The sequence below is a fragment of the Alligator mississippiensis genome, chromosome 5 (genome assembly GCF_030867095.1).
Source record: "Alligator mississippiensis isolate rAllMis1 chromosome 5, rAllMis1, whole genome shotgun sequence".
Taxonomy (NCBI): domain Eukaryota; kingdom Metazoa; phylum Chordata; order Crocodylia; family Alligatoridae; genus Alligator; species Alligator mississippiensis.
In genome coordinates this window covers 139843171-139866668 of record NC_081828.1, presented here as the reverse complement: position 1 = coordinate 139866668, position 23498 = coordinate 139843171, and the positions used below count along the sequence as shown (strand labels likewise).

The window sequence follows — 23498 nt, the reverse complement described above, 5'->3', positions numbered from 1 at the left end:
TCTGAAAGAGTTGACATTAGACTACTACTCTATTCTTGCACCCTTAATAATACCTCTAACAAATTTGTGGCGTATCACATAGCCCTGGAAAGAGGATTATATTTTTACAATGCGTGTCAAATGAGGTACCAAGATGTTATTGGTCTAACTGTTTGTTTTTCTTTCTCATGCAGGTAACTCCATTTATTTATTCATTTCCTAGATCAATTTTTATACACACCATACAAAAACCTTTAGTAGAAAGTTTTCACCATCATTACCAAAAACACAATGTCCACTTTATTTGATATTTTCATGATTGATTTTAATTTACTGTGTATTATTTATTTTATTCTTTGTAAGGCATCCACATTGCTGCAAATCCACTTAGGACAAAATAGGGTGGGTTTTTTTTTTAAACAGCACCATCTTCCTCAATTTTTTTTAAACCTGAATAGTAAATTCAGTATCATAATGGACATGGAACAGAGAATAATATTGCTTTTTTTTTTTCTCTCTCTCTCTCTTTTCCCCACTGCAGTCTGTAACTTGGATTTGCTTGCTGATATTGTGTTCATAGTAGATGAAGGTGTTAAAAAAACAGACTTTGATACTACTAAAAAATTCCTGAAAGACGTAATATCCTTTCTTGATGTAAAGAAGGAATGCATAAGAATTGGTTTGGTGACTTTTAGCACTAAGCCAGAAGTGATATCTTTTCTGAACACAGAAACAAACAAAGCTGATATTCTGCAGAAAATAGAGGGCCTTTCTCCCAAGCCAGGGAAAGCTCATACAGGTGCTGCCATCAATGCTGCAAGCAAAAGTGTCTTCATTGAGAGTGCTGGAAGCAGAAAATCTGAAGGGGTAGAGCAAATAGCCGTTCTGATCACCCACAGACCCTCACAAGATAACGTGAGTGATTTAGCAGCAGAGCTTAGGAGAAGTGGGGTGACTGTTTTCTCCATTGGTATTAGAGATGCTAGTGTCCTCCAGTTGAAAGAGATAGCATCACATCCTCGACAACAGTATGTTATGTATCTAAAGGAATTTTCTAACCTGCTGAATCAAAATGAAACTTTTTACAAGAAACTCTTGAATCAAGTAAAGAATAGGCTCTATAGTGAGTTGGAACGAAGAGAATCTCTCAAAACAGGTAAAGCTTTGCAAATACTGTAATATTTCTCTTCTTTTTTTCCCTGCTCTAAATTTCATTTTGGTCCTTTTTATTACAACTGGTCATCAGAGCAATACAGCTTTAAAGTTGAATATGGATTCACTGTTAATTTTTATTATGCTTGGTGCCTTTCAGTATTATTTATTGAGATGCTACAAGTTGTGTGCCCCTTATCTTTTTGGCATCTGCTAGTATTTATCTCTTACACCCTCATAGAATCTTACTGAATTGTGACACTGTGTATTGGATCATATCAGCAAATACTAATACAGGGTCATTGAAATGGTATTTAAATTTATTTCTTTTAGCAAGATCATGCGCTGGGGAGGGGAAGGGTGTCGCAATAAATATTTTTGTATAACTATGTGAATGGCCAGTGATTATACTGAATATATTTGGAGGGCAATGCCATTAAATAAATCATTTAAAAGTAGGAGACTCCAAGGCCAAATCATCATTTTATTGACATAGGACTGCAAATAAGTATGGGCATGCTTAACTTGCAATTTTGTAAGTGTATCATATCCATACCTTGGCTAAGATGAAGGTCTGCATAGTAGAAAATGTTTTAATCAAGTGTGGTTTTAGATCTAAATTCTACTCCTGTAAAGAAGAACTTAGCTTGCCTCAAAAGCCATCATCCTGTAATGACCTTCCTCCTGGCAGACCCCAGGATCTGTACAAAGCTCAGATGATTTCAGTGGGATCCTCTTCGATGACTACACTGGAACCCTGCTGGTGGGAACATGATGAATCAGATATTCATGGGGCATGTCTACACAAGCTATTAATTTAGAGCATGCTTACTGCACAGTAAAAATACTGTATAGTAAGCCTACCAGGGGAGCCATGTCTACACGTGCTCCCTCTTGGGAGCAGATTTCCTCCTGCCCTGCTCTGCCCCCCTGCAGCAGGGCTAGCCTGGGTTCTGGTGGGAAGAACAAGGAGAGCTCTGCTGGCTGCAGTGGCAGCTGTCTACTGGCCCTGTACACACCAGGGGGGATCCTAATGTGAATGGGACCAGGAGACAGCTGCTAATGCAGACACACACGAGGATAAGTCTAGGGGGACTTCCCCACACAGCCCAGGACTGTCCAGGAATTGTCCCATTCTGGGGCAGGTCTGAGCCAGCCTTAGGCTGGTGGGCAGGCAGCTCCCAACCCCAGCTCCACAATTGGAGTGGGGGCTGGGACATTGTTCCCTGCCTCTGGCAGCTTCATGCTCCTGGCAGCTGCTCTGATTGTGGAGCCTGGCTGGGACAATTTTACCCTGGCCCTGCAGCTAGTAGTTCCTAGCTCTGGCTTTATGATCAGAGTGGGGGCTGGGAGATTGCTGCCTGACCCTGACAGCTCCCTGCTGCCAGGATGGGCTCCGATCATGGATCCTAGCTAGGACAATGATCGGAGCCTGCCTCAGGAGCTGCCAAGGGAGAGGATTGTTCTCCTGTCCCCTGCTGCCCTGGCTGACAATTTGGGAGCAGTTTGCTCCCTGTCAGTTATCTAACCATGTGCTATTCCATAGTACCTACTGTGTGGTAAAAGGTAGTAGAAAACCACACAGTAGATTAGTCTACTGGGCAGTAGCTCCTGCTCACAGGGCATATCAACACATGCATTTACACCGGCTTAAATGTACTGCACAATAAGTTACTATGCAGTATGTGGGAATAGGCTGGTGTCTACACGTGCAGGTGTTAAAGCTCATTAATGCTGTATGTGGACTGACTTGGGACTACATGTCTCACACAGCCAGAGCTAAAGTCAGTCCATATACACAGTATTACTGCACAGTAAGGTGTTTACATGTGCATTACTGCACAGTGACTAATTGGGCATAAATTTGATACCTGGTACACTCAATTAGGCATAGGTTGCCATATTTACTGTGCAGTATGGGCATGCATGTGTAGACACATGCCCGTACTGTGCAGTAATTTTAGTTACTGGGCAGTAAATGTGCATGTGTAGATGCATCCACTGTTCCCCAGTGATACTTTATTGAGCAGTAGATTAGTCAGCTGTGCAGTAAAGCATCTCACATAGACACATCAATGGTTGCTCTACCAGCTAGCCCAACCTTCCTTTTCCCCAGTTCTCACCAAGTAGAAAATTATATCATCACAGTCTCTGGCAGAGTTTAGCCCTGGTGGAATACCATCTGAGTTTATGCCACGGTAAACCTAGGGTTGAAATTTTCAGATCATCTAGAACATTTACATTTTCTTTTTAAAACCACTGGAGTATCTGTGTCTAAATCCACTAGACTGCTTAGAAAAATGTCATTTTACATCTGCCTGAAAACCTCCATGAGCTTATCTAAATGTCTTGTTTGAGTTAAGCTAGTATCTCCCTGTGCAAAGCAATCCTAATGTAACATAGTTTCTCTTTCCATGTAGGATGTGTGGATACAGAAGAAGCTGATATCTATTTCCTCATTGATGGTTCATCAAGTATTACATATCCTGACTTTGTGGATATGCAAACTTTTTTGACAGGAGTGATTAACTTGTTTAACATCGGACCAGATAAAGTCCAATTTGGAGTTGTTCAGTACTCACATTGGGTTGAACTGGAATTTGAGCTTGGTAAATACAACACAGCAGGTGATTTAGTGAAGGTCATTGAAAACATCAGGCAAATAGGTGGAAATACCAACACAGGAGCAGCTCTAAGTTACATGCGACCACTCTTTGCAAAGGCAAGGAGCCAACGTGCTAGAAGAGTGCCTTGTCACCTCATTGTTCTAACAGATGGACAATCACATGACAGCGTGAAGGAACCTGCTGATATATTGAGGAAAGACCAGGTTATTGTTTATGCCATTGGAGTGAAAGATGCTAATGAAACACAGCTCCATGAGATTGCAGGGGCAAAGAACAGGGCATATTTTGTACACAATTTTGACTCATTGAAAGTTATAAAAAGTGAAGTTGTTCAAGAAATCTGCTCTGAAGAAGGTAAGGCAAACTTTGAGAACTAAAATTCATAAATTGCCCAATCATATCTGCTGAAGCAGTTAATAGTACCCCAGTTTGAATCTGTAGGAGCAAAATATTTAGAGAGCTAATTACTTTTTAGTAACTTGACTTTACTGCACATTACAGCCAATTTTCCTAAACAAATGTTTGAGATAATATTTTAGCATGCAGACTTATGAATGTGTACTAAGTAAGAGCTAAAGATTCAGAGAGTATTTTGTTGGGGGGAGGGGGTTAACATATTCTTATACCTTATATTTATCTTATGTTTATTTTCTTTCTGTTAAACTGTTACTGCTGCCTCAGTTATTTTTTTTAAGTGCATACTTCCTGAATTGTATTGTAACATTTTTTTCTTCTATAGCCTGCAAAGATATGAAAGCTGACATCATATTTTTGGTGGACAGTTCTGGGAGCATTGGAGATGAAAACTATGTGAAAATGAAAAGATTTATGAAGGAACTGGTGGACCGATCTAACATCAGCACACAGCAAGTGCAGATTGGGGTTGTCCAGTTCAGTGATGTTCCCAGGGAAGAGTTCCAGCTCAACCAATACTCTACCAAGCGCGATATTGTTAGCGCTATTGACAGAATGTCTCTCATAAATCAGAACACACAAACTGGAAAGGCATTGAAGTTTGTGGCTGAGTATTTTCAGTCTCCCAAAGGAGCACGTCCCAATGTTAAAAAAATTCTTATCCTGATCACCGATGGGAAAGCACAAGATACAGTAAAGGAACCAGCAACAGCCCTACGACAGGAAGGCATTATTATTTACTCAGTTGGAGTTTTTAAAGCAAATAGAACTCAGCTAGAAGAGATTGCTGGGAAGCCTGAGTTGGTTTTTTATGTTGAAAACTTTGATATTCTAAAGGAGATAGAAAACGAGATCTTCTTTGGCATATGCAGTCCTTATGAAAGTAAGTCCTGTAGTTCCCATAACTCATACCCATCTGTGCATGTGTGTGTAAGTGGGAATTCTGCTCAGACTTGAGAGTCCTCTATTGTAATAAAGTAAGTGTTATGATTACAGGGATAGCTGCACCTCTGTCCATTTTGTGATTTCTATGAATTGCTGACCTGAGGCTCCTGTGTCTTGTTCTTCTATTCATCTTTGGAAGGAATTCCAAATTTCTCTTGCTTTTCATTGTTCTTACCTTGCAGGCCTGAATGCGTTTGCACACCTGGGACACTTTCCTGTGAAAGTCTGTGACCAAAGAGCCTTTTAAAACAAAAGTATTGCTTATTTCACAGGAAGGAAAAAGCATAAGAGGAAACAGTCTTTAAAACACCAAACAGTTCATGTACTATATTGCATAAATTCTTATTGCCCCCCTGATCATAACCTAAGCATGCACAGTCAGGGTTCTGGAGTAACAGCTGGGTTCTCTTGAACAACAACCCATGTCTCTTGTGAAGGGATCAGTTTTAATCCTTCCAGTGTTCTTTGTTCTTCTGTGGACCGAGACATTGGCTCCTCTGAGTCAAACCAGTTTTATGGTTTGGTTGGAGACAGCCCATAAAAACTGTAAAATAGTTCTATCAGTTGTCCTATAATAATTATTACACACTTGCTTTGAGGTATGTCTTAAGCCATGCAGTTTTTCTAGACGTGGGGTTTTTTTTTAATTTAAACCAATATAGTTATACAGAAAATAACCCTTGTTCCAGTCTGGCATACACTATTTATTAGTGCTGTACAAAGCTTTGGGTGCTGATTTGATTCGGAGGAGATTCGGCCCGATTCAGTGGCCAAATCTCTGAATCCGAATTGAATCAGGAGACCAATAAAAAGGTCTAAATCCATTCAAAGCTCTCCAAATCTTTGGAAAAGATTCAGAGAGCTTTGGAGAAATTCAGAGATTCAAGCAGTCTCCGCTCGCTGTGGCAGGGAGCTGGACCCATACTCTGTGCAAGTAAGTGGGGGAGAACGGCAAGAAGAGGGGGGATGTGACTGGGGAGACCCCCAATAGGCCCCAACCCCTGCCTCCTTCTTCAGACTCTGAGTGCCCCTGAACCCCCGCTGAGTCTCCCAGCCCCATCAATGGCTGCCTCACCAGGCCCCAGCATCCTGGCTATTTAAAAAAATAAATAAAGAAAAGCCCTGGGTTTACTGGATGCTGCAGCAGCCATTGGGGCTTCTGGGGGCTTGTAGCAGGGCTCCCCACACAGCATGGGGCAGTGGGGTCATCAGAGATCACCACCCCCCCTTTACTGGCAGGAGCTGGTGAGTGCAGGGCTTTTTTTTTTTTTAAAGAGCTAGGATGCTGGGGCCGGGTGGGACAGCCATTGACAGGGCTGACGGGAGAGCGGGCAGGGGGTGGGGCCTTTTTGATTTGGAGATTCAGCCAATTCGGCAGCAGTCGAATCTCCAAATCAGATTCGGCCAAATCAATTTGGGACAGTGATTCAAATCACCAAATTGAACCACTGTCCCCTGAACTGGCTGAATTCAAAGCAAATACTAGCCACTCTGCACAGGTCTACTATTCATGCTTTATACTTTCAAAGTGGTATAAAGGGTACCTTGGCATAGCTGAGATTCAGGATGCAATGACTGAATTCTGACTTAGTTTACAGGACTGCAGAGAAGTTTCAGAGAAGTTTCATTAATTTAAATGAGTGCAGATTGGGCCCAGGGTCTCTGTTTATTGGTTCCTGAAGCCTAAGGGACTCCACAAAATTATAAACATTTGCTTTCTTAATAGGAATTTAATATAATGAGTAAAATGATAATTGCAAGTGGTATGTGGGTAAATAAAGAAGTATGATCGCTATTAATGTATTTCAAAACACATTAGCGCTGGCGAACACTTTTTTTAGTGACACTACTGTGCAGTAGCCTAATAATATTACACAGTATCATATTAGCACTGTCTGTGCTATGATGCGCTACTGTGCAGTGCTATTAGGCTACTGTGCATTACATGTCTCATGTAGATGCGGCCTCTATGACAAAATATGTAGTTCCATGATAACTTTTTAAATTTAATAGAACAGCTGAGAATGGGTTATTTTGTACCAAATGAGAAGTATAATTTTTTTTAATGAGAAATGTTCTGTCCAGAGAAAAGGGACAATATTTTCATTGACTGCCCAAGCACTCAGCCTAACTTGACTAATCCAGTCTATGGAATATTTAGTTCATATTGAACAGGATCAGAAGTTAAACACAGCTCTTTGCACAGTCAGGCCCTTAATGGCAACATGATACCCATCTGTGCAAAACTTCCCCTTTCTGAGGTTTTTATTTAAACATTGCAGATTTTGCTAATTTAATAGAACCTGTAAGATAGAGTTGATGGGACATCCAGCTGGATCAAATACAAACATAAACGTCACAATTTACAAGAAGTAAATTTAGATATATGAAGTTATTTTCCCTTTAACTTTGCCCGGCTCAAGCTTAGCCTGGGTCTTCCCATGAGTATAATTGTGTTGATCCTCTTTCCCTGGCACATTAAATCTATTTCAGGGCTTTGTGGACAGAGATCAAGGCTATTTTTATTAGACTATCAGGATGTAGTAAGCAAACTTTTGTTGTTGATTCATTTTCTATCACTGTGTGAACATGGAAGAATAGTAAATCATGCTGGTGCATCTACACCCAGGGGTTAGACTAGATGATCTATTCAGGTCCCTTCTAACCCCTAACTACTATGAAATTATGAAACTACATGAGATGCTACATTACTGTAGCAATGAACTACAGCAACATAGCTTGTCACTACAGTGATGTAGCATCAGTGAGCATGAACCGCAAGGCAAACGCTCCTGCACTTGCTCATTGCTACTGTGCAGCAGGGTCAGAAATAATCTCTGCATTGCCAGGACCGCATAATAACAACTGTGCAGTTGGGGGCACATGTAGCAATGAGCGACATGTTGTGCACATGTACATGAGCACATGTAGACTCTTCTCACGACTGGGTGGTGGGAATAGAGGGTTATACATTGTATAGGAGAGAGAGAGTGGGGAAAAAAGGTGGGGGAGTTGCTCTCTATGTCAAAGAACAACACATCTTCCCTAACCAAATTAGGGTTAGAGGGTGGTCAAGCAGAGACTCTGTGGGTTAGGATCCAAGGGGCTTGGGGTGAAAGGGATCTGGTGGTGGGGGTCTACTATAGGCTTCTGCACCAGGACGATGAGCTAGACCAGGAATTTTCCAAGCAGCTTGAAGAGGCTCTGAGGTCTAGAGATATGGTTGTCATGGGGGACCTTAACTACCCAGACATATGCTGGGAGGAGCAGTCAGCTAGATCTAACTGCTTTTGCAGGTTCTTAACCTGTATTCAGGACCTCCACCTAACACAGGAGGTAAGGTGTTCCACCAGGGGCAATGCCTTGCTTGACTTGGTGTTGGCCACAGGGGATGACCTGGTGGAGGACCTATGGATTCAAGGCAACTTAGGGGACAGCGATGACCAAATGATTAAATTCACTATCCAGCGAAGGGCAGGCATTATACCCAGCAGGGCATGGGTGCTGAACTTTTAAAAAAGCTGACTTTAATAGACTCAGGGGATTGGTTAGCAGGGTGCTAGGAACTAAGAACTTAGATGCATTGAGGGTCCAGGATGGGTGGATATTCCTCAAGGAAACCATTCTTTGGGCTCAGAGTGAGTCAATGCCATGGCAGAGGAAGCGGGGCAGGAAGCCCCTTTGGCTAACCAGGGGCATCCAAATTACCTTAAGTGCAAAAAAAGAGGTGTACAGGAAATGGAAGCAGGGAGTAGCTAGCAAAAAGGAGTACACTTCTTTGGCCTACACCTTCAGGGAGTCGGTCAGGAAGTCCAAGGCAACTCTAGAACTCAGGCTAGCATCAGGGGTTAAGCACAATAAAAAATCTTTAGGTACGTTGGGAGCAAAAAGAGGGTGTGGGGTAGCATAGGACCCATACAGGATGGGCCAGGGGGGCTTAGTGACAGATGGCAGGGACAAGGCAGAGTTCTTCAATGAGTTTTTTGCCTTTGTCGCACCCTAAACATACATCATGGGCACCAACAAAGGGAACATCAGCTGACCAATGATCAGTGCCAACATGGTAAAAAGACACTTGGAGGGACTGGACGTATTCAAATCACCAGGACTGGAGGGACTCCATCCATGGGTACTGAAGGAATTAGTGGGGGTCATAGCTGATCCATTGGCAAGGATATATGAACGCTCATGGTGCTTGGGTCAGGTTCCAGAGGATTGGAAGAGGGCTAACGTTGTCCCAATTTTTAAGAAGGGGAGGAAGGAGGACCCGGGGAACTCAGTCCTTCTTACCTCTATCCCTGGGAAAAATCCTAGAAAAAATTATCAAGGAGCACACCTGTGTGAGCCTGCTGGCTAATGTGACGCAGATGGGTAACCGACATGGGTTTTTAGCAAGCAGGTCCTGCCTGACTAACCTAGTTTCCTTTTATGACAAGGCCACCAATTGTTTAGATGCAGGAGTTGAGGTAGATGTTATCTATCTGGACTTCAAGAAGGCCTTTGACAAGGTATCCCATACCATCCTTATAAATAAACTGAGGGGATTTGCCTTGGATGATTACACAGTAGAATGGGTAGCAAATTGGCTCAAGGATCGCACTCAGAGGTGGTGGTGGATGGGTCAGTGTCAACCTGGAGATATGTGTGCAGTGGAGTCCCTCAGGGCTCAGATTTGGGGCTGGTACTGTTCAACATCTTCATTAGTGATCTGGATGAGGGGGTGGGAAGCACCCTGTCCAAATTTGCAGATGACACAAAATTATGGGGTGCAGCTAACACCCTGGAGAGGTGGAACCAGATCCAGGCTGACCTAGACAGGCTGGGGAAGTGGGCAGAGAGCAACAGGATGGAATTCAATAAGGACAAGTGCAAGGTGCTGCATCTAGGGAGAAAGAACTGCCATCATACCTACAGGCTGGGGGGTGACCGTCTCAGCTCCACTGAGGCAGAAAAAGATCTTGGAGTCACTGTTGACTCCAGGATGAACATGAGTTGCCAATGTGATGAAGCAGTTGGCAGAGCCAATCGCACCTTGTTGTGCATCTGTAGGTGCTTCACAAACAGGTCCAGGCAAGAGGACACTTGTCTGCCTGTACAAGAATGCCAGGAGCTTGGGGAATAAACAGGAGGAACTTCTATTCCTCCTTAACGCAATATGATGTCATAGGGATAATGGAGACCTGGTGGGACTCCACCCATGACTGGACCACAGGTATAAACGGCTATACCCTGTACAGGAGAGATTGAGCAGACAAAAGGGGCAGGGGTGTAGCTCTCTATTTCAAGGAGAGCTACGCATTCCTGCAAGCTGATATTGGCAACCAGGGTGGATGGCTGGAGACCCTCTGGGTTAAAATCTGTGGGGAACATGGCACAGGGGACACGATGGAGGGAGCCTACTACAGACCTCCCACCCAAAGTCAAGAGTTTGAGCAGGAGTTCGCTAGGGAACTGGCTGAGGCCACATGCTCCAGGTCCATGGTTGTCATGGGAGACTTCAACTACCCAGACATCTCGTGGGAAGAGTGCTCAGCTAAATCTGAGTGGTTGAAAAGCTTCCTCTGATGCATGGATGACCTCTATGTGACACAAGAGGTCTACAGGCCAATGAGAGGTAAAGTGCTGCTCGACCTGGTACTGGCAACTGGGGACAACCTAATCAGTGACCTAATGATCAATGGGAAGCTGGGTGACAGTGACCACGAGCTGATCACCTTCACCATCTGCTGTGAAGCTGGCAAGTCAGTCAGCAATACTGAAGTCCTTGACTTCAGGAAAGCTGACTTTTGACAAGCTCAGGAGGCTTGTCAGTGAGGCCTTAAGAGACCACAACCCCCAGGGGAGGGGAGGTCAGGAAGAGTGGTTGCTCCTCAAGGGAGCAATCCTCAATGCACAACCTAATGCTATTCCATCTCAGAGGAAAGGCAGCAAAAGGGCACAGCAGCCCCTTGGCTCTCCAAGGAATTAGCAGACCTCCTGTGGCTAAGAAGAAAGGCCTACAAAGGATGGAGGCTGGGATCCATCTCCAAGGAGGAATATTCTGCACTGGTCTGGACCTGCAGGGAGTGAACCAGGAAAGCCAAGGCTGTGACAGAATTCCAACTAGCTACAAGTATCAAGGACAATAAGTCCTTTTTTAGATATGTGGGGAGCTGGAGGAAAAGCAAGGGCAACATTGGACCCCTGCTAAACCAGATGGGACAACTGACAACGGATGCCCAGGAAAAAGCCATCCTATTAAATGGGTACTTTGCATTGGTCTTTCATAAGTCCCATGGGACGCCCCTGCCCATTATGGGACTGGGAGGCCTGGGTGAGGGAGACTCCCTGCCCTCCATCAATGCTGGCCTCATGAAGGAACACCTTGAGAGGCTGAACACCTCAAGTCAGCTGGCCCTGACCATCTACACCCCAGGGTACTCAAGGAGCTGGCGAGCATCATAGCCCAGCCCCTGTTATGGATCTTCGAGAACTCCTGGCACTCTGGTAAAATACCTGAAGATTGGAAGAAGGCCAATGTGGTGCCTATCTTCAAGAAAGGGAGGAAAGTGGATCTGGCAAACTACAGGCCCATCAGCCTGACCTTTATGCCGGGGAAGGTCTTAGAAAAGATTATTAAATATGCCCCACTGGTCACAGGGTGGTGGTTGACGGAAGTCGATCATCATGGTGCCCTGTGACCAGTGGGGTCCCCAAGACTCTGTCCTTGGACCCATATTGTTCAACATCTTCATTAATGATGTGGACACTGGAGTCAGAAGAGGACTGGCCAAGTTCGCCAATGATACCAAACTCTGGGGTAAAGCATCCACACCTGAGGACAGGAGGGTGATCCAGGCTGATTTTGACAAGCTCAGGAAATGGGTGGACGAGAACCTGATGGTGTTTAACACTGAAAAATGCAAGGTTCTCCACCTTGGGAGGAAAAACCTGCAGCATCCTTATAAGCTCGGCAGTGCTACGCTTGTTAGAACTACGGATGAAAGGGACTCGGGGGTCATGATTGACCACAAGATGAATATGAGCCTTCAATGTGATGCTGCGGCTAGTAAAGAGAGCAAAATGCTGGCTTGCATCCATAGATGCTTCTTAAGCAAATCCCAGGACATCATTCTCCCCTTGTACTTGGCCTTGGTGAGGCTGCAGCTGGAGTACTGCGTCCAGTTTTGGGCCCCACAATTCAAAAAGGATGTGGAGAAGCTTGAGAGAGTCCAGAGAAGAGCCACTCACATGATCAGAGATCAGGAAAACAGACCTTACAATGGCAGGCTGAGAGCCATAGGACTCTTTAGCCTGGAAAAGCGCAGGCTCAGGGGCGATCTGACGGCCACCTATAAGTTTATCAGGGGTGTTCACCAGGATCTGGGGGAACGATTGTTCACCAGAGCACCCCAAGGGATGACAAGGTTGAATGGTTATAAACTCCTGCAAGACAGTTTCAGGCCGGACATAAGGAAGAATTTCTTCACTGTCCGAGCCCCCAAGGTCTGGAATAGTCTGCCACCAGAGGTGGTTCAAGCACCTACCTTGAGTGCCTCCAAGAGAAATTTGGATGCTTATCTTGCTGGGATCCTATGATTCCAGCTGACTTCCTGCCTTTCGGGCAGGGGGCTGAACTCAATGATCTTCCGAGGTCCCTTCCAGCCCTAATGTCTATGAAATCTATGATTCTCCCCCTCTATGCAGCACTGGTCAGACTGCAGCTGGATTACTGTGTCCAGTTCTGGATGCCGCAGTTCAAGCGGGATGCGGACAACCTGGAGAGGGTCCTAAGAAGAGCCACTCACCTGATTCGAGGTCTGCAGGGACAGCCCTACAAGGAAAGGCTAAGGGACCTTAACCTCTTCAGCCTCTCCAAGAGAAGGCTGAGATGGGATCTTGTGGCGGCGTACAAATTCATAAGGAGAGAGCAACATGAAGTAGGCAACGATCTGTTCACCAGGGAACCGCCTAGAACGACAAGGAAAAATGGCCATAAGCTACTAGAGAGAAGATTCAGGCTGAACATGAGGAGAAAGTTCTTTACGGTCAGGGTTGCCAGAATCTGGAATGGGCTCCCAAGGGAGGTGGTGCTTACCCCATCCTTGGGGGTCTTCAAGAGGAAACTGGACAGACACCTGGCTGGGATCACTTGACCCCAGGTTTGGTGACTCTTTTCTTGCCTGCCAGGGGCAGAGGGTCAGACTAGATGGCCCACTGAGGTCCCTTCCAACTCTATGAATCTATGTGCCCACTGGGTACTTTTTTTAGGTGATAACTTGACCCACTTTACTAAGCTATTCATTTTCATTGATTTTTAGCAGTAGTATTAATAGGCTTTAGGTGGCATCCGGTTCAGATCTTTTAGTTCACTAAAACATGGGGCAAAAGAAGGAGCTGTTCCCTTGGCTAACAGCAAAGAATTCTTGAATACAGAACAAGTCCATTTTGCCAACAAAAAAAGACACATAATAAAGGTTCAGTAGCTTCGTCTAAAGTACCTGGATTTTAGGATATTTTTTTCTGAGATTTATCAGTTAAGTATAAAATCAGTTAAGTATGGAAATCCTTCCATTTCAAGGAAGGGTTACACAGGTGCAAATAGCAGCGAACTTGGGCTCATCTCAAGTAGCAAATTGCTAACAACATTCTATATGATGTCTTATTGCTGTGTTTGGGAAACATTGAATAAAGCAATAAAAGACTTAAGCCTGACCCTCGCTCCAGATGTATCCTGAGGCCCAGTCAGAGTCAACCCAACCATAGATGGATTTGTGTTCACTATGACTATGGAGTCAAATGTGACTGGATATACTAATTGCATCACATGCCTTGTGTTGGGCATAAAAATTGTTGTGCCTTAGCCATGCTAGTGGGATGAGCTGTCTAAGTTTGGGTCAGCCTTTAACATTGACCCTCCATGGAAAGTTGGTGCTGTAGATCCAGAAAGGTTATTGATCACACCAAGTCGTGTGGTTGAATGTTTTGTTTTCATCTAATAGTATGCAATCCTGATGTGTTCTTTTTTGTTCCTTTACAGTCTGCAGAAGGATAGAACATCTAGATGTTGTGTTTGTGATTGATGGTTCTGGAAGCGTAAGTGACTCAGAATACCAAACCATGAAAGACTTCATGATCACCGTGGTGAAAAAATCTGATGTTGGCCCAGACAGAGTTCAGTTTGGAGCTGTAAAATATTCTACCACACCAGAAACGTTTTTCCACCTTAATAAATTTAGTACAAAATCTGAGATTGTTGAGGCCATCCAGGCAGACAAATCGATAGGACTAAATACTTACACAGCTGCAGCACTTAGCCATTCAGAAACTCTATTCACTGAGAGACATGGCAGCCGCATAAAAAATGGAGTTCCACAGGTTCTTATAGTGATCACTGATGGTGAATCACATGATAAAGACAAACTTAAGGACACAGCCAAAAGGTTAAGAGACAAAGGAATTCTTATCTATGCAGTTGGGATACAAAGAGCAAACCGTGAGGAACTATTGATGATGGCAGGAGCAGAAGACAAAAGTTTCTATGTTAATACATTTGAAGGACTCAAAAGCCTCTCCATAAATGTAACAGATGATATATGCCAGGTTTCACAACCAAGTAAGTATTTATAATTCTATAAATTTATATTCCATTCTATTCCATTTATAATTTTTTCATAACTTTATTTTTAAAAATGAATATTGAGAGATTGAGACATTCATCTGTAAACTTGTTAATTATGTATATAGAACTTCTACCACTACAGCTAGCTCACAGTTCTCCAGAACTTATTAAAAATATTTTAAACAATAAGGAATATGATCGCATACCCAATAATCTCTTGGTTATTAGGCCTTTGTGAATAGAGAAGTATTCGATTTGAATTAGGATTCAGCCAATTAAGAGGACAGTGATGAAATTTATATCACTGTCCTGAATTGATTTGGCCAAATTGGCTTCAGAAGATTTGGCACTGATTCAGAGAGATTTGGTCATTCAGATTGGCTGGGGAGAGATAGGTATAGCTGCAGGTTCTCCTGTGGTTCCTCTGGCTGTGCCTGCCTCTCCCCTGGCAGGGGGAGCCACGGGAGAAGCCCCCATGCCTGCCCTGCCCAGCTCCATCTCCCGCCCAGCCCCATCCTAGTCCCAGCACTAAAAAAAAAAAGCAAAAAAAAAAAAAGCCCTGCACTCACCAGTTGCAGCAGGGCTCGTGGTAGAGCCCCCCTATGCAGCATGGGGTAGTGGTGGCAGTGGGGATCATTCCCCCACTTGGCACCCAAGCGGCAGCTGGCCCATTGCACAGGTGCACCTGGGGCCACTGGAGATGAGCAGTGCCAGGCTTCTGCTGACACGTGGAGCTACCCCAGCTCCCAGACAGAGTGCGATGCCCTGCTGAGCTGCACTGAACCGACACCGTGGGGCAGCTGCTGCATGGGTGCCAAGTTGTGGGGGGCGGGGGGCAGCGCGATCTAGATGTGTGAACATGCAGAGAGTTTAGGCATTTGCAGTTTAGGTGATAAGATAGCTAGACAGGAATCTAGAAACAACTTGTAGTAAGAGGAGAGAAACAATAATTCAAATAGCCTTTTATATATAAAAAAAAAATTAGAAATTAACCAATGAGATGTATACAAAATCACCGAAGCAAATTCATGATTTAGTAACTGTAGCCCCTTCTGTGCTTAGATTATTTTGTCTTTATTTATTTAAAATTGGCTTTTGTTTTAAACTTGGTTTTTGTGTCTCAGCTTTGGGCACCATAGGCCTGACCCTGTAGGCCTGACCCTGCATGGAAGTTAATAGGAGCAGAAATGGGCATCTTTAAGTAATAACTTAATTTTCCTGTATCTTCTGCAGAATGTGAAAAACCAGTAGACATTGTTTTCTTGATGGATGGTTCTAAAGGTGTTGCTGAAAAAGACTTTGTGGTTACAAAGGATTTCTTGATAAATATACTTACTGGATTCGATGTTACTCACAATGTCCGAATTGGCATCGCCCAGTATGGTAAAAGATTCCAAGAAGAGTTCAGCCTGAATGTTTTTTTAAACAAAGAAGAACTGAAAGAAAAAATTGAAGGCATTCAACAAATGAAAGGACGTCGAAGATATATCGGTGCTGCACTTGGGAAAGTGGAGCGCTACTTCAGGCCAGGAAAAGGCAGCAGAATAAATCAAAATATCCAGCAGGTTTTACTGGTATTCACTGGTGGACGATCATGTGATAGAGTTTCTAGAGAAGCAAAAAACCTGAGGAGGAAAGGCATTGAGATATATGCTGTAGGAGTGGGAAAAGGTCGTGCACACCTTAATCAGATAGTTGGCACTTCAGACAGAAAATACGCAGTTGATGATTTCAGTGACTTGAAGACCATTAAAAAAAGACTAGCAGATGATATTTGTAACCAACCTGCAGGCAAGTATTCCTGAACAAACTACTTTTAGGCCTCAAGGTGTTAATTATGTGCACAATTATGGAGTGTCTCTATGTGCATTGATATCCTCTACACTTTGTAGGATGCCCTAGAACAGCAGTTCCCAATCTGCGGTACGCATATCACTAGTGGTATGCAGACAACCTGTCAGTAGTATATGTTAACAGATTTATTATAATTACTTTATATGACAAAAAATGGGTGGTGGTACTTAAGGTTGAACTGAAAAATTTGCTGGTGGTGCTTAAGGTTGTATCAGTTTAAATCGGTGGTTTGCAGTCTTTCAGAGTTTGGGAACCGCTGCTTTAGATCACAGAATAGAAACATTTTTCTAATTCACATAAACAAAAATAGGTGTGTTAAGTAAATACTTGAGAAGGGCCTCATCTCAAAGTCTGAATCCAGCTACATTGAAGAAAGAAGACAACTGAAATTTCAATTCTGACTTTTTTCCTTCAACCTCAACTTTAATCTGTGGGTTTTTTTTATTGTGAGAATAGAAAAGGCCCTATTTTCATGGAGCTGAGTATGGAACAAGCTCCCCTGCCCCACCCCGCCATTGTGGAGCAGGGGCAGGTCCCAGCCCCATGCCTCATTTGGGAAATCAAGGCACTGGGCTTGGAAAGAGCTGCATAGATTCATAGGTGTTAGGGCCGGAAGGGACCTCAATAGATCATCGAGTCTGACCCCCTGCATAGGCAGGAAAGAGTGCTGGGTCTAGATGACCCCAGCTAGATGCTTATCTAACCTCCTCTTGAAGACCCCCAGGGTACGGGAGAGCACCACCTCCCTTGGGAGCCCATTCCAGACCCTGGCCACTCTAACTGTGAAGAAGTTCTTCCTAATGTCCAATCTAAATCTGCTCTCTGCTAGCTTGTGGCCATTATTTCTTGTAACCCCCGGGGGCGCCTTGGTGAATACATACTCACCAATTCCCTTCTGTGCCCCCGTGATGAACTTATAGGCAGGGGAGGGGCAGGTCCCAGCACCTTCCCCCATCTACTGGTGGGGCAGCTAGTAGCAGCCTCTGGCTGGGCAGGGAATCCAGGGAGATAAGGGAATCCCTGCCCAGCTGGGGGCTTGTTGCTAGCTGCCCCACTGGCAGATGGGGAAAGGTACTGGGACCTGTCCCTCCCCTGCAGCTCTTTCCAAGTCCCCTGCCCTGATCAGGGAGACACAGCTGGGAGCTCCCTGCTGCCAGGGCAGGGGGAATTATTGCCGCCACAGCAGCAGGCAGCCCCCCAGGGGCAGGGAGCAATATCCCAGCCCTGGCCAAGAGAAAGCTGTCTCCTGGCTCCCCCCTGGTGGTGGTAGGGGCCCATTGCAGAGCCATAGTAAGTGGGAGTAGTTTGCTGCTAGGAGCAGCAAATCTGTTCCCACATCCCTGCGTGTGTAGGCACCCGCCCAGGAACATTCATTCATGAGTAGTTTACTCACAAGTAAACTGATCTCAGAACAAATGCATGTGTAGATGTGCCCAGTATTAACTATAGTAATCACTGTCACTGATAGATATAATCATGTTTTTTAAATTCTCTCCCTTCTATTTTCCATTTAACTGGTTCTTAAATACCTGTGTCTTTCTCAGTGTATCTGGGCATGTCTACACAAGAAGTTTACTGTAGAGTTTCCTAATTAACTCTGCAGTAAACATCTCAGTATCTACATGTGCAGTGCTATTAGGATGGAGTAAACTAATTAACTCCACCATAGGTTACTACCTGTAAACACAAGTACTATCCTATGGCATAGTTTTTTACTCTGCAGCAAAGCACATGTTTTTTACTCTGCAGATGGCACGGCTGGCTGGAGCACAAGGATGCCTCAGTGTGTGGGCTTCCTGCCAGCTAGCTCCACACTGAAGGTCCCTTGTGCCCCAGCCAGCCCTTCTGCAGTGCACTGAGCCAGAGAGGAGCAACTGTGGGCTGACAGGATGACCCCCTGAGTCCCTGCCAGCTGGAGCTGCTCTGACCTAGCTCAATATGTAGCAGTTCCGGATGCACGTTCAAACAGTATTCCCAGGAGCAATTCACTCTGGAGCAATAAGCTTTAATTGTACTTGTTAGATGCTCCTTCTGTCTCATAGAATGTACCTTATACATTTCTACAACATGAGTCAATGTAATGAAGAATCTAATGAATTACAGTAATGAAGAATGATTTATTTCTCATTCAGAATAATTAGAGAGAAGGAATATATCTCTGCAGAGCATGACTTGGCTCATAGTTTGTGATGTGGCATGGTAGTCCCCTATCTCAGGGCTGCTCAGCCTCCAGCTTGGGGCCAAATGTGGCATGTGAAGCCATCACACCTGGCTCATAAGTCTCTCTATGGGTCAGGAAATTTGGTGGCAGGGGAGCAGTGGCGATTTAATACAGCCACACTCCCTGACTGCCAAATTCCCAAACCCTATGTGGCAGGTTGAACCAGCTCCCCTCCTATGGGGCCAGGCCACACCACCTTCTTGCCCCCATGGGGCCAAATCAAGCCCCCTATGCCCCGTGGGGCCTGGTTAGGTTGGACTGCCCCACGCCCTGTTGGGCAAGCACTGTTGGGAAAAAAAGGTTGAGAACCTTAATTTCCAATTTTCTTTTTAATCAGCTCTCACCCAGTGAGGGATTTTTAGGTCTTAAGTTCTCACAAAATAAAGATTCAATTAATTCAGCACTTTCAGGTTTGAGCTCTTCTTTCCTTGGAGTTTTCTGTTTACACCTTCTCTCAGCTCCCCAGTTTCCTCTGAGCAAGTAAGCTCTGCCACTCGCACTCAAATCTGAGCCTCTTTGGGAAACCAGCCCTAGGGGCCCTGAGACCCAAACACATTCTTGGGGCTGGATCACCCGAGCTCTCATCCTTGTGGTTATTCCTGAATGATGAGAGACTTTCTCGTCCTGGCACCATCTGACACTTCCCTTCAGGTCTCTCCTGACTCAAGTCTGAGTTTGAATTTGAACCTGAGTAAAACCACTCCTTTTACAACCCCGCAGGTAATTAAGTGACTTGGATACCTAGCCCCCATTCCCAATTGGTCTAGCTGTCCTTATTCCACAGAACTTATTGTTCTTAAGAAAACCATGTTGTGGAATAGGGCTATGTACTCTGGTCCCTGTCACCACTTTTAAAGGAGATGGACCAGGCTGTTATAGTCCCCATGGGAACCAAACATTAAAATGAGCTGCTCAGTCACTTGATACAGCAGCATTTAAATACCACAGGACTGGCCTCTCACAGTTCTGTCTCCCAAAGAGAGACAGCTTTTTCCTATTTGTAAGTACAGTACAAATATTATATACACATTTTTTAAAGAAATGCCTGGTATGGGATGTCTTTAATTCACTTTTTCTCTGTACCATGTGTAGTGAGACCCTTGTACAGATCTTAAACCTCTTGGTAGAACTTTTACTATTTCAAACATATTCAGCTTCTCCAAAACTCAGTACTAAACCAAAATCTCCTTATTTCCTCTGGAGTTTCAGCCTTTTCTCTTTGAAGTCATATTTTTTTAATACTTTTTGTCTTGCTGACCTTGTCCCCTCATTCAGGATTCCGTTGAGAAACTAATTCACAAGAAGAATTTTTCAGCCAGGTCCATAAACTTTGTTAAATGTTGTCCTAAAGCTCTTGTGAAAACCTGGCTATGGATCAGAAGATGTTGCCTTTTTCAGGACTTAAAAATACCAGTCTGCAAATTATTAGCAAGCTGGATTTTTAACATGGAGTGAAATAAAATTAATTAGAGATGCTCTATTTCTGTCTATCTCATGCAATAGCGTTGCTTGGATTTCTGTGCGCTTTAGGTCATTCAGATTGTATCAGGGTCTATAGCTGATGTCAAAGTTCCAAAATTTGCAGTGATCTCATGTTTTTGGGTTACTAAGTCTACTGTGCAATTTTCCATAAGCAGATATTCAATAAGATATGGTGACAGAGGAAGGTAAACCTAAACCTTGTCACTGCAACAGTTGGACATTGGCTCACAATGATTTTTCCCAGAATTTCATTTGTGAAAAATTTTTAAAAATGCTTTTTGTTCCTATTCAGTGCACAAACAACAAATTAAATGCTGAAAAATGTTTTGAGGGACCAAATATTAATTTTTCTTATCAGCTCTATTTTCAAATGCCCTGCCGACTTTTTCCCCCCTCCTAATTTCTGTTTTGAGGATGTGCTTTTCTCATAATACTAAGGTAATTTCTCCTTGACCTGAAGTTTGTGTAGCGACACACGAGGTAGCTTTAAACCAGTTGGCAGCAGTATGGAGATGTTAGCATGGGGCATAGGAAGCTGCAAAAGCCATCCAAGAAGCTGGGTAAATGTTTAAAGATTAATTTGTCCCTGGGTGAATTAGAAACATAAAAAATCCATATTAGTTTAGCTATGAGCCCTGAATACGTTGGCTGTCAGTCACAATTTGACTGAGTGCTCTGACCAGCAGTTCTTTCCTTACCTCTCTTTCTTTCTTTTCTCTCTGCTGCCCACCCCAACATTTTCCGCTCTGAAAAAGAAAATGGCTTGTGAACTAATTTCTTGTTTTTTTTTCTCCAGACTTAATTTGTTTGGTGGATATTGTTGTGGGATTTGACATCACATCACAAACAGAAGGCAATGATTTTTTTCATGGACAGCCCAAGCTGAGAGAGAACCTTCCCAACATCCTAAAAACCCTCACATCCTTGAGTGGTGTGAGTTGCAACCTAGGATCAAAAGTTCAGAGCAGTGTGGCACTGCAAGTGAAAAATACAGTCCGTCCAGTGTCTTCCAAGTTTGAAATTAACCCTGAAATAATCCTCAACAACCTGAAAAATGTTGTGATCGCCAATCCCTCTTTTCTCAATGTTGCCTTCTTGCAGTCACTTTGGAAAGCATTTAAAAAAACATCTGATAATCGAAGAAAGGTAACTTGGTCCAAAGTAATTTTCTTTCTCTCTTTAATTTACTTGTTTTATTCTTACGCGTTTAAACTGTTCCTTTAATCTTTTTACAGGTGTTACTTATATTTTCAGATGGTGTGGATGATAACATAGAGGCACTTGAGGAAAAATCAGAAGAACTCAGAAAAAAGGGTGCTTAATAGATAAAATATTTTCACTTATTTTTTATTCAGCAAGCATACTTAATACGAGGACTGGGTAAGAAATACTTGTACCCCAGAAACATGAGTGGGAGCCCATGACAGAAGAGAGAAGTTTTCAGTTCTCAGGAGAAGGCAGGCAAAAGGAAAAACTCCTCACTTGGTATAAATCAGAATGGCTCCACTGGAGATTTGACTAGAGTGACCACCTGTCTAACTGGGTGGGACAGTCCCAAAATATAAGCATCAAGTCCCAGTCCTGGGCTGAATGACTCCAGAATGGCATTTGTCCCGGATTCCCCTTGCCTCACTCAACTATGGTCCCAGTATCATGTGCAAGGATCCAGATTTTCTGTTCACTGTGGAAAAACACAGATTTTCTCCTTTGAAGGAGAACAATGCAGGAAATAACGGGTTTCCCTTTACAGGCTGGCTGAGTTCCAGCTTACTAGGGGCTGTTTGGGGCTGGAAAGAATGGGCCCTTGTACACATGATGATATCACTGTAATTTGTTACATAGGAAAGTAAAATACATTGGATGTGTTTTACTTTGCTAGGTAAAAAAAGTCAGTTAAATTGAAATATGCTGCTGCAGCTGTACACTGTTATGAAATTTAATTACAATATGCTGTCACAGCTGTACACTGTTATGCAACGCTTTTTTAATCACTAAGAAAGGCAATTAAACCACTAAAAGGGGCAATTTCATCACGTGTAAAAGAGCCCTTCATCACGTGTACAAGGGCCTTATTATGCAAGAAAATACATACTAACAAATAGTTTTGTAAGTTTCATGGGGCTGTCCCTATATATCCTACGAGGAAAAGAGGATGCACAGACAGAAAAAGGGAGGTGTTTTAAGTGTCCAGTCACCTGTATTTGTTATGGCAGATGGTAGAAATGTAAAAAGAAAAGAAAAGAAAAAACCCAAAGAACTAGTGGGTGATGGAAATGACTGTGTGGAGGTTCCAAGGTAATCAATACACTGGTAAGTAACATAATGGCTTAACCAGCAAAGCTTCTGCTGACAGCAGAAAAACAGTAATGGGGAAGAGTTAAAGGCCCAGTTCAACACCTTTGCACCAACAAGGGAGTGGTGGCTAACTGCCTATCCCATGTGATAGCCACTTCAACTATACCCAGGCAAGCAGTCCATGGGATGTACTCTGAGGAATATATGCTGCATTGTCACAATTGCAGTGGCTGCAGTGGGAGTGAACAAAAGAAAGTAGGATTTATTATGGAGATGTGCATTGTTCTTCATTCCTCCTGTGTCACTGAACATAGCAGGCACCATTAATCCTTCATTCAGACTAAGTAAGTGCTTTGAAATGTATCAGGCCTCAGCTTGTAAAATTTAACTTGCTTTGCTTTTCACCAATGCAACTGAAATCTGTGTGTGAGCCACAGAACCTAAGTACCTTTGCTGGCTGCCATCAACTTGCTTTCTGGGGATATATGCTTTTCAACGTAAGGTGTTGCCTTTTGAATTTCTCTTCACAATCTCACTAGATATAGTGAAAGACAAAAAGAGGAAGAATTGCTTCCTATTGCAGCATTTGAAAGCATGTCACATTAATGAGTATATGTTTGCAGATTCATGACACTGCATTCTCTAATTTTACACTGGTGTAACTCTGTTGGAATCTGTGGATTTATGTTTGTATACACAGGATTAGTACAAAGCTCTCAGTGGTTCTGAACTCAGCCAAATGTTCAAAACCTTGATACTGTTCCAGGTGAGATAGTGACACAGAGCCATCTAAAATTTCAGTATTTTTGTGGTGGTATTTGTTAATATTTTAAAAGGAAATGCAACCAAAACACATTTTTCTTAATCAAAACAATTTGGCTCCTGTCCCTCCCCTCCAAATAGGCGGCTACAGAATATCATGCTTTTG

The 23498-nt window shown here is 43.5% G+C and overlaps 1 protein-coding gene across 1 annotated transcript in view; it reads left to right on the top strand.

The window, feature by feature from the left end:
- The window catches only part of LOC102564087 (collagen alpha-6(VI) chain), a 109157-nt gene that overhangs the window by 41623 nt on the left and 44036 nt on the right, over positions 1-23498 (top strand). Inside the window, exons 6-12 of the mRNA XM_059728797.1 lie at positions 521-1135; positions 3552-4112; positions 4498-5055; positions 14137-14712; positions 15952-16509; positions 21072-21421; positions 21511-21589. Coding sequence (XP_059584780.1) covers positions 521-1135; positions 3552-4112; positions 4498-5055; positions 14137-14712; positions 15952-16509; positions 21072-21421; positions 21511-21589 — 3297 coding nt within the window. The remainder of the gene's footprint in view (positions 1-520; positions 1136-3551; positions 4113-4497; positions 5056-14136; positions 14713-15951; positions 16510-21071; positions 21422-21510; positions 21590-23498) is intronic.